Here is an 11,832-nt window from a genome sequence, read left to right as displayed (position 1 = left end):
TTTCGCTATTAACGGCATTATTGTGCTTACACAAACCATTGGATTTAGCCTTAGATAGGCTTTCTTGTCAAAGTAGATCGACTGCCTATCAACAACAGATGGGCTATTTCCACACAAACCCGAAATTAAATCTCAACGGAATGACTTTTATTTTCATTATTTCCACCTATTTCAAACCTTTTACAATGTTGGGTGTTTGCTGGTTTTCTGGAAATTGAACCAGAAAAAGAGAAACAAATACATGGCAGACTGTTTATTTTCGGTAGTTTGGTTCTCTAGAGTCTATACAGGCCTACACCGGTGAAAAAATAGAAACAAATACAAGGAAGAATACTGTTTATTTGATCGTTTTGTTTTTCTCTTATTTTTCTGAGTTGGATTTTAGTGCGTAATTTTTCTCAACCAATCGGATTTGACTTGTGTGGACGTGTGGTATTTCCCGTGGGTCCGTAAATTCAATACACATGAATATTTTGTTATTATTATTATTATTATGACAAGGTCATTTTAGGTATTTAATAGACGATAACCCATTCATTCATTCATTCCACATAAACTATCTCTATTTATAAAGACAAGGTCTGAAAAAATTGATTTAGACTAGTTTTGATATTATTGAACTATTATGGAGATTGATAAAGCGATAAGTGAAAGCGAGGATAGAAGATTGAAAAGCAAGTATAATAACGCTATTTATGTCATTCAAAGAGCTCTTGCTCTCTACAAGTAAGCTTTTTAGCTTTGTAATTACTATGTTCAATCTCGAAATGCTGAGGTGGCTACTATTACATCGTTTTATATGGAGTTTATGTTGTTTACTAACTTTTAAGTTCAATTTGAAGAAGCTTAGAGTGTGTGTTGGTTTCTATATAAATAGATATTGTGTTTCTAGGCAATACTTGCTACATCAGGTGTGTTGAGACTTGAGAGGGATTAAAGGAGCATCTTTTAAAGCATAACAGGAAACTTAAATCGTTATATTAGAAGTGACAGTGGAATTATCAAATTTAATGTACTTCTCAAGGAACAACTATAGAAATTGTACTTATTGTGTCCGAGTTGATCTTGAGCCACGTGCCTTGTATTTTATAAACTAATTGTTATTACGTGAAGGGTTCCCTTCATTTTTCTGTTGTTCAATTTTGCTATGCACTGAAAATATCTTTGTTAACAGGTTTGAAGAGGTTGCCTTTAGCTTTAATGGAGGGAAAGATTCAACTGTAATTTCTCTCCCATTTCTTGTCTGAATAGGAGTTCTATTTATGCAGTAAACTAGGTAGGCTCTTTACACATCATTTTTTGCAATTGCTTGGTTTTTCAGGTTTTGCTACATCTTCTTAGGGCTGGTTACTTTTTGCAAGTGGGAAAACCTGATGATTCAGACGGGAATGTACAAAATTGCACACTAAAGTGTCCCATACGAACTATTTATTTTGAGACCCCATATACTTTCCCTGAGATCAATTCATTCACTCACGAAACAGCTACAAAGTAAGAAAGCTTTTTGTTGCTTTTGATTTGTCTTTATGTCAGAGTATATAAAATAAATGGCTCTTTACTTGTTCGACCAGTTATGGATTGAAAATAGAAACTATTCGCTTAGATTTCAAATTGGGTTTGGAGGCTCTACTGAAGGAAAAACCAACCAAAGCTATATTTCTTGGTACAAGAATAGGCGACCCCAATGCGGTAAATGCATTTATTTTCACTCTTTTATTTTTCTCTCAGAAGAAATGTTTCATTTTTATCCCAGATGCATAGCCATTTCGCTTAGATTTTCACATTGAATAACCACCTTTAATGGGATCAACATGATAAATTGGCATCCTTTGCATTTATTTTCTGTGTGCAGGTTGGCCAAGAACAGTTTTCCCCTAGTTCGCCTGGATGGCCACCTTTCATGAGAGTGAATCCAATCTTAGATTGGTCATACAGGTTATTTCTAACTAAACTAGCTTACATGTGAACATAGACTCTCAAAAGTTGGAAAAGGGAAATCTGTAGCTTGTCATTGTTCACAACTTCATATTACTTGAGCGGAGGGATACATATACATTTCTTCCTAGTTTGTCTGTGCAAACCTAAGAACATAGATTCATATTCATATTCAAAGAAAAGAAAAAAGAAAAAAGAATAATCTATTAAATAGAAAGAAAAGGAAGAAAAAAAAAGTTCATGTCGGACACATGGACATGTTGTGCATACGGTTTTTTAACCAGGGGTTCTTCTATACCCTAAATGACTAGGAAAATAATCTATTAACATAGTTACAGCTCCATGATATGTTACTTTCATAAGTAATTGTTTGTAAGGACGCGCTTTGTAAGGTCTTTAGCCAAGAATTAGTTGTGTAACTAAAGCATGGTAAAAAGTTTTTTTTTTTCCTTGTGTCTGACTTCATATAAATCGCCGCGTCAGACACTCTGTATCTGTGTGGGACAACAACATGTGTATCTGTGTCAATGTGACTTGGGTTCAGACAAATTATGAAGGTTTTAACATCATTCTATCTTTCTTACAGGGATGTATGGGCATTTCTTTTGACATGTAAAGTTCAATACTGCAGTCTTTATGATCAGGGGTAAGTCTCTTTTAACTGAGCTTATAGTATTTTCGAAGTCAGTGCCTCGGAAGTTCTCCTGGTGTGAGCACCATGATTTAACTTTAACCGACTCTCACTGTTTTAAATGTATATAGTGGTTCTTCTGGTTTCTCGAATTTATTTACATAGGTAATCATAAATGGTTTCTCTGTTTTACAGTTACACTTCTATCGGAAGTATATATGATACGGTACCAAATTCGTTACTGTGCATCAGTGAATCTAGCAAGAGAGATCACTTTAGACCTGCTTATCTACTTACTGATGGAAGATTGGAAAGAGCTGGGAGAGCAAAAAGGTATACACCTCCGGCTTCTGGAAGTGTTCCAGTTGTAAGCAATGGACTGAATAGTATAGACCCGCATCAGAATAGTACTCTCACAGCATCAATTATTACTGTGGGTGATGAGATTTTGTAAGTCCTGATCTGTGGCATTACTTTTGTATTTTGACAAAGTTTCATTTCGATCAGTTGGATCTTTTTTCTTTTATGTGTTACATATGTGTGTGTTTTGTGTCACTACAGAAGTATTTAATACATCTAAATCTTAGATCCTAAACTAAAAATGAAACTAGCTTATGCTTCATCCATCATAAACATATTATTATACTGTATTTCCTGACATTACCAAAAGACATTAGGTTGAGGAACATATCCTTAATGCAATTTATTTATCTGGTACACCGTTATTGGTCACAAAGGTTGCAATTATGATTCATGCTTAAGTTTGAAGTTGTGTATCTAATATATGCTTCTCTGTCTCTTCCATAGCTCAGGTTTGGCTTTGGTGAGGACCAACTGGGACCACCATTGTGTAGAAAGCTTCACTCTATTGGCTGGGCTGTATCACAAACTGCTGTTGTTCGGAATGAAGTAAGTAACTATTTTGTAGAAAAGAATTATTACAATTTTAATTGGTGATATTAAAATATTGCTAAGATTTATGGTGCCTGGATACTTCAATATGCCTAGAGTGACAACATATCTGTATCCACTGTATACGAGACCACCACTGTCTTTAAACAATCCTATGCAATCCTAAATATTGCATGGTAGAAATCCTCAATCACGACTTGTTAACTCGAGATCCCCCAACTCAAGTCTTTAAGCATTTTTACCAAAAAACAAAAGGTTGCAGAGAACCTTTTTCAAGACCTGTTTTGGGCAGAGAATTGATTTTTGGTATCATCTGTGAAATCTTGTTTCATTTACTCTCAAACTGTAAATAATAGTTGCTTGATATTTCAGTCTGAATTTTCTTTCAATATACTGTGGAAGGATTTCATATAGACTGTGTTTTGTGATACATTAGTCTAGAGGCCTTTTAAGATTGTGATACTTCACAAGATTTTGTTCTTTGACTTGAAGTAAACCGTAGCTGATGGTGGTGGTATTACAAAATTCTCCAGCTATATAGAAAGTTCATTCAATTCTAACCACAACTCTTTCTCTACTTCAAGCAGCACCAGTCCTCTTCTCTACTCTAAATGGTTATTAATACTTTTATCAGAAAAAACAAGGTATATGCTTTGAGTTTCTTGATGGATGCATGTAGAGTCACCATAAGACTTAACATCTGCAACTAGTCATTTGTATTTGGAAATCTACTTGCTATCCTGATATGCAGATTGCATATCAGTTTTTATATTCTAGAGGTATTTATGTTCGCTTCTTAAAGCTCCTTATTTTTCTTTTGTATATGTCAAAATGCAGGTCGATTCTGTAGCTGAACTAGTTGAAAAAGAGAAGTCTGCTACTGATATGGTAGGCCTCTCTCTATTTGGTATTTTTATGTAAGGGTATTGGCTCTTTTGTGTGGAAAACATCTGATCTCAGTCTTGCAGTTATTTATATTTGGAGGTGTTGGCCCCTTGCATTCGGATATTACTGTGGCAGGCGTTGCAAAAGCCTTTGGAGTTCGTATGGTGCGTTTTAGTTTTATAGATGCAAGCAATTCTATGCTAACATGTTAATATTTTGGTTGTGTGAATGTAATCTTTTTTTCTTCTTCCTGTGAATGTTGCCTATTGTATTGTCTGTATGCTCTATCTATAGAAGAATATCAGGATATATTGTCTGTATGCTCTATCTATAGAAGAATATCAGGATATATTGTCTGTATGCTCTATCTATAGAAGAATATCAGGATTAATATTTATTGTTTCTCCATCACTTTCGGTAAGTGCTAATGAGTGTAAACATTGGTACTATATATATGGAGCCTCATTTTCTTATGCCCACATTCTGTACATGCCCCTATTGATATGTTGGTAGCGTGGTTGACTATCAACAAGTTGGTCATGGGATAAAAACAACCAAAAAAAAGAAGTCCAAAACAGAACATTTTGTACATGTTCCCAGAAAATTTGGGACTTAAAAATGATTGAGGAGCAGATTTTTGTGGATATGATCTCCTCTCAAAGGAGAACATGCTCACAATTCACAAATGATCAGCTCATTTGAAGATGTCGAGCTCGTTTGAAGAAGTCTAACCTTATCAATAGTTGTTGTGATATCATAAAATTGTGAACTGTTAGATACAAGTTGTAAGATTGGACACAACTTTTGCAAGGATAGATAGAGTCAAATAAGATGATTTTTTATGAAGGTGATCACCATGATTGGGACATCATATCCACCAAAAATCATCCCTTAATTCATTTTGGGACTCGTAAATGTGGGCGTAACAAACATTATTTACTAGTAGACATTTGAGAAACACAAAAGTTGTCAACTATGACTGGGACAAAAGTATAGATATTTTTTGCTCAGGCTATCTGATATATTTGGATGCGCTGGAGTATGTGTTAGAAAAATGCTTGTAATTGAAAGTTCAAAGTGTAGTGAACACATGGAACTTGGAATTACACAAATCCATTGAGAAGTGAATTAGTAATTTGTCTCCCAAGTTACCCCACTTGAGATGAAATGATTGAGAAATGAATGTGAGAAAGTGTGAAAAACACTTAGTCCCACATGGGAAAAAGACCAAAGAGTTGTTGAGTTTATAAGGCATGTGGCTACTTGGGTTGGGCCCCAAGGGGTACCACTAATTTTCCGTGGAGACAGAACGTAGTCAAGCTCAACAAGAAACACACACGCTGGCGTCTTGCCCGCCCGCCGCCGTGTCCGACCGATCGCCGCGACCGACTCGACTTGGTTTCGGGTCCGGGTTCGGCTTGGCTGCTGTGTATATTCTTTTTGGACTACGGACTTCTTATTTCTTAAACCAAGCCCAATCCGAATTGGGTCCAACAGGTTGGTTAGTTTCTTTTGAAACAATAAAGTGAGATACACTTTTCGAAAGGGTGCACTGGTTTGAAACAATGGATTATGCCAAAAAGGTGCGACCTTTCGAAATAGGCACTGGTTTGAAACAGTGTTTTATGCCGAAATGGTGCGTTCTTTCGAAACATTTAACTTTTCAAAGAGTTGCCTAATTTATACCAAGAGTCACTGTGTTGTTTCGAAAAAACACAACTCACCTATAAATAGTGGACGAATTTGGAGAGAAAGATACACCAAATCACATATTTCTGATCTTTCTCTTCTCCTTCTGTTCTTAGTCAAATACTATGTTGTGTTCGCTGATTCTGTAGAATTGAAGTGCTAGCTTTCTATAGAAGAAATCCATTCTATCTTGGAGACAGTTTTCCATCAACCTTCAAGCATCGTGACGGGGAAAATCTGTCTTAAAGACATAGTGTTTCTACACTAGGCTCAGATTTAACGAAAAAGTATAAGACACTTAAGTTGTTAGGAATATACAACTTAAATGTACTTACTCTTTACCAATCACCAAACAGTACAAACATTTTGTCTTGAAAGTGTCTTGTACTTCTTTGTTAAATCCGAGCCTAGTATAGAACCACTATCCCCTTAAGACATATTTTCCCCCACACGGTGCTTATAGGTTGATGGGAAACTGTCTCCCAAGATATAACGGATTTCTTTCTATAGAAAGCTAGCACTTCAATTCTACAGAATCAGTGAACACAATATAGTATTTGACTAAGAATAGAAGGAGAAGAGAAAGATCATAAATGTGTGATCTGGTGTATCTTTCTTTCCAAATTCGTCCACTATTTATAGGTGAGTTGTGCCTTTTCGAAACAACACAGTGACTCTTGGGAAAGTTAGGCAACTCTTTGAAAAGTCAAATGTATCGAAATGACGCACCATTTCGGCATAAAGCACTGTTTCAAACCAGTGCACCCTTTCGAAAAGGTGTATCTCACTTTAATATCAAGAGAAACTAACTAGCCTGTTGGATCCAATTTGGATTGGGCCTGGTTTAAGAAATAAGAAGTCCGTAGTCCAAAAAGAATATACACAACATCCAGGCCCGGACCCGACCCGATATCAAAGCCGAGTCGAGTCACGTTGGGCGGCATCGATCAGTCGGATGGCCGGCGGCGGCAGCACGCGTGTGTGTGTTTCTTGTTGAGCTTGGCTACATTCCGTCTCCACGGAAAATTAGTGGTACCCCTTGGGGCCCAACCCAAGTAGCCACAATTATGCCTTATAAATTCAACAACTCTTTGGTCTTCTTCCCATGTGGGACTAACTGTTTTTCACACTTTCTCACATTCATTTCATCTCAAGTGGGGTAACTTGAGAGACAAATTACCATTCATTTCTCAATGGATTTGTGTAATTCCATGTGTTCACTACACTTTGAACTTTCAATTACAACCATTTTTCTAACAATATGTTATTAGTAATTATTCTCTGTTAAGTAATGCGAAACTCCATAAGTTTTTATCTCAAGTACATGAACACTTTATATTCTTAAAAAACGGTGTCGGACTCGGACACATAGACACGTGCATATCATTTCAAACTAGGGTTATATCCTAAAAGACTAAGAAAATAATCCATTAACATAGTTACAACTTCATGATATGCCATTTTCATATTTATTTATTTGCAAGGAGCTGCTTTATAAGGTCTTGAGCCCAAGAAATAGTTGTGTAACTAAAGAATAATAGTAATTTTATTTTTTAATTAGTTGTCCCCGTGTCCTACTTCATATAGGTCCTGTGTCGGACACATCTATGTAATGTTCGTTACTGTGTTTGTATTTGTTTTACTGTCTTTTATAAAAGGGCACACTAACTTATCCAATACTTTGAACTGTATTGAACGTTAGGCTCCTGATGAAGAGTATCTTAGACATGCCATAGGTGACCATTGCATCGGGGATCAGAATGAGGTAATGAAATTGATGTTTAAATTCACTTACATGAAATGTTCTATAAATAGCAATTGTATATTTATATTAGTTTATGGGATTATTCTTACTCACCTTGCCAAAAACACGGAATGAGTGTTTCTGCCTAAATTGTTTGCCTATATGCCATTTTTAAGTTTTTATTCTCTCTTTATGAAAAATAATGCTTCAAGAGGGCAACAAAGAAGTGCCTTGTGGTGGTCGGGCAATGGTATTATAAATTTGAGCAACATATTTGAGTACCTGAGTCTGCATCCTTGTGTGCTACAACTGTTACATCTTTTATGTTCTTTGAAAGCTCTAAAATTAGTGCGAACTTTACGTGCTTCGCTGCCTATCTGTTTCTGTTCACAAAATTGAAGAAAAGGAATGAGTCCGAAGTCCGAACAGTTTTAAACAGTATCTAGTTTGGTCGGAATTCGTATTGCAATCATTGGAGACTCTAAACAAAGTCTTGAACCTCAAAACTAACCATACGCATGCACCTTGATATTGTTTATGTTGAAACAAAAGAGAGGTTATGCCTTTATCGGTCAATTTAGTGCCATCTGATGTCCTATTGGGCTTTAGAAGTAGAGGAGAGTTTAAAATAGTGTTTAAGACAATTTTAAAATCTCATCCTTTGGTGATCACCGTTGGACACTGAGTTTTCGTAAGTGTCATGTTCTATCTTGACCAAAGGCATAATGGATACTTCTCCCTGAAAAAGTCTGCGATAAAAAAATTAAAAAAACCACTTGAAATAAACATGGGCATAATAATGCATTGGTCTAACTTAGTTACCCATGCAAAAGTTGTTCGACAGTGACTTGATAAATTTTACTAGCTACTTCCCATAATTGCAGGAAGAAACTACTATAGACTCAAGCCCGTAACTCCGTAAGTTGTCTTACTAAGGTTGCTAACTGAGAAATACCATAAAGTTTGCACCATTAAACAACATGATTAACAACTTAAAATAAGGCAGTGTACAAATTGATGTCCAGTTTTTCTTTTTATCTGTTATTGTGCCTAAATTGGTTTAAACCTTGTCCTTTTCTTCTCTTGTTTCAGATGGCTCAGTTGCCTGAGGGTATCACTGAATTGCTACACCATGAATCCCTTCAACTGCCTTTGGTATGCACTTCGTGCTAGCTTCTTCTTCTTTTTTCTGATTTCTGCTTTTTTTCTGGAAGTTGGAAATATATTGGCAATAGATCATTTGTTACGTAATTTTCAGAACAATAAGTTGTATGACTGTATCAGTGTAGTTTTATTGGACAATTAATATATAAAAGATGTTAAATGGTTACCTTTTTCTGAGCAATCGGATGATCATTCTTGACCAAGATTTTGGGCTGGAGAACTTAAAATTTTCATATTGAGAATTTTGCTATTCAATATAACAAGAGTTTTGTTTGGGTTCTAAGTGACATCTCCGAATTGTTTAGGAAGTTTCTATTATGTAAAACCCTGATATTTTCTTATACATAGAGAAGAGTGATACAAGGCCGAAACCAACTGAGTCCGTAGCCTTTTTTTTTTTTTTTTTTTTTTTCTCTTTTCACTCCCAACTTTCTTCTCCGTTAGCGATAATATAATTTCACTAGTTCATGACAGTAAAATTTGGATATACAATATGTTCTTTGCCGTGGATTTACAATGCATTTGTAATAATTCTAGGGATTAAAAATAATCGAGGCCTTTTCGTATACTTACATATTCTATAGGCTGTCAAGTTTCATGAGGTTGGTCTGAGGCATATATTTTTTAGGATTCTGATTCTTAATCCTTTTGGATGTAAAGACTTCAAGTTGGGACTTTTTTTTTTATAAAAGGCAGTTGTCTGTAACTGTAATCTTGATGGGTTATAATTAGTGTTTCTCAGACGTTCTTGAGAATCTTGATGCCCAATCTTTTGATCTCGCATCTATGGTTCCTTTCAAGAAGTTTACTATGAGACTAAATCTAACCATGCAAAGGTTGTGTCTTGCAGATCAAATGCCAAAATGTGATCATCCTTTCTGCAACAAATGTGGCTGAGCTAGATAAGGAGTGGCACTGTCTACTTGAATTAACCAGTTCTAGAACCCCGGTGTCATTGTTGGCACCTTTTCTTTCAAAGCATTTGAGTACACCACTTGCTGATGTATGTACAACATACTTCTCAAATTGTGTCACACTTCTTTAGATATGCATGCATGCCATTTCAAACTCTATTGACAATGTTGTTGAAACAAGTTTTTCTCCTGACTTTTCCAGATTAAATTTTTTGCAATTTTTTTTGTTTAATCATTAGTATTTCCTCATTTTGCATTTAATTGTGTGGGATCTCATTCCAAATTAAACCACCTAGGTTTCAGGTACTAGATTTTTGAGTGGTAAAAATGAAATGTTTGTAGTACAAGTGACCATCAATCTGGTTCATAGTTTTTTGGTCGTGCATTGCTGCACATTACATGTAATTTGTGAAGTAAAACCCGCATGTTCATTTGTGGATGCAAGTACTCTAATATGCCATATATACTTAGTGCTGTATATGTTATCTACCAAAGGATTTTGAAATGCTATAGATTTTGGTAGACAAGCAGATTAGTCATTAGGGGTTGGCGTTTAGCCCGTCACGGCTGGTACCCAGATATTCAAATTGGTTGTGACATCTATTGTTAAATTAGATTTAATGTATATGCGCCATCAGCCATGTTAGTACCATAGTACCATACCTATTTTATCCTGGTAAGTGTAGGACTGTACATTGATGATCAATTATTTGCCCAGCCTATTAACTACCAACACCCCAAATTGCCTCCTTAATAAAACTTTAGTTGGCTTAAATCTCTAAGATAAATTTCTAATGTTATATTTTAATATAAATAGTTAATTACTGGTTCACCATATCTGGGGAACACAGTTTGTCTTCTCTAGTACAGTCAACCATTTTGGAAGGGATAATGTGTTAGTTACCATTGAAGTGATAATTACGTAGATTTTGTTGGATGCATCCTCTTATTCTTATTTATTATGCAGGTGGAAACTGCCCAACCTCTATCAAAACTACGTCTGAAGTTCCCAGATATATATCTTGGTAAGAGCACTTGGGAAATTGGATTTTATGTTGGGAAATATTTTCTGATGTAGAAATGAGAATTTCTGATTTTCACCTTATACTTTTTCACTTAATATAGGGTGTTATCGCAAAACCAGAGCAGGGCCGCTAATCGTTAGTTTTGTGGGGAAGGTATATAACCTTAATATACTATGAAACTGTTCATAGTCAGTGACTGGATGATAATTTCAGTTATATTAATTCTATATTTCTGGCTGCAGGATCAACTTAGATTAGAATTGGCTGTTCAGGAACTGTGCAAAGTATTCAACCCTGGGACATTTTCTGAAGTCAATTGTGGCTAATTTTGCAGTGAGCTTGAAGTATTTGCAATGACATGTGTCTTCGAGGAATCAATTCACCGCTGTGGTTCTCTCACATTCAAATTTTTCCTGGTGAAAGAAGTTTCATGGGCATTTGAATTCAAATCATAGAGATTTCTTCTGTTTGTAACCTGGAAAAAGAAAGGTGGGTTAAAAAGAAGAGATTAATTGCCTTTCCTCTAGAACTTACATATATGATGGGGTAATGTATAACACCCATATGGTTCATACTAACTGCCGAAAATGTTTCAAGAACTGTCATTGTATTCTCCGATAAAGACTAATAAAAGTGCACTCAGATAAAGGAAATGTGCGCTCTGGCTGTATCAATTAAAAAAAGGTTTAATTATTGCCCATTTGGCTTCGTCTAGCAATATTGTGTTGTGGTAAAATCAGTAATCAAGCATTAGCTATTATATTCACTAGTTTTGAGCACGTGGCTACGCCACGCGTCTATACACAATTCGTTTGTTTTGCCAAATTTTTTAACAAAAATCTTAAGACGTTTTTGCCCCTAAAGTATACCAATTATTAGTATGATATCTAAATATTTATTTTGTAATTTAAGATGCCAAATAAGGACAGAATA

General features: G+C 35.5%; 1 protein-coding gene across 2 annotated transcripts; it reads left to right on the top strand.

Moving 5' to 3' along the window:
- The first annotated feature begins 517 nt into the window (after nt 1-517).
- LOC147482369 (phosphoadenosine phosphosulfate (PAPS) reductase family protein) lies at nt 518-11,613 on the top strand. 2 transcript variants are annotated; one of them, XM_086576949.1, is made up of 16 exons: nt 518-726; nt 1,175-1,220; nt 1,322-1,491; nt 1,572-1,689; nt 1,853-1,935; nt 2,522-2,581; nt 2,762-2,899; nt 3,379-3,475; nt 4,316-4,366; nt 4,447-4,527; nt 7,755-7,817; nt 8,889-8,951; nt 9,811-9,963; nt 10,842-10,899; nt 11,000-11,052; nt 11,142-11,613. In XM_086576949.1, the coding sequence occupies exons 1-16, from the start codon at nt 626-628 to the stop codon at nt 11,223-11,225; spliced, it is 1,419 nt and encodes a 472-aa protein (XP_086433075.1). In that variant the 5' UTR covers nt 518-625; the 3' UTR covers nt 11,226-11,613. The 2 variants fall into 2 exon arrangements, with proteins under 2 accessions (XP_086433075.1, XP_086433074.1); XM_086576948.1 differs by having other exon boundaries at nt 519-726; nt 2,762-3,016.
- Nucleotides 11,614-11,832: the final 219 nt, after the last annotated feature.

Source organism: Coptis chinensis, chromosome 8, assembly GCF_015680905.1.
Source record: "Coptis chinensis isolate HL-2020 chromosome 8, ASM1568090v1, whole genome shotgun sequence".
Lineage (NCBI taxonomy): Eukaryota > Viridiplantae > Streptophyta > Magnoliopsida > Ranunculales > Ranunculaceae > Coptis > Coptis chinensis.
Note: the sequence above shows the minus strand (reverse complement) of the source record. Positions and strands in the feature narration are given on the sequence as shown.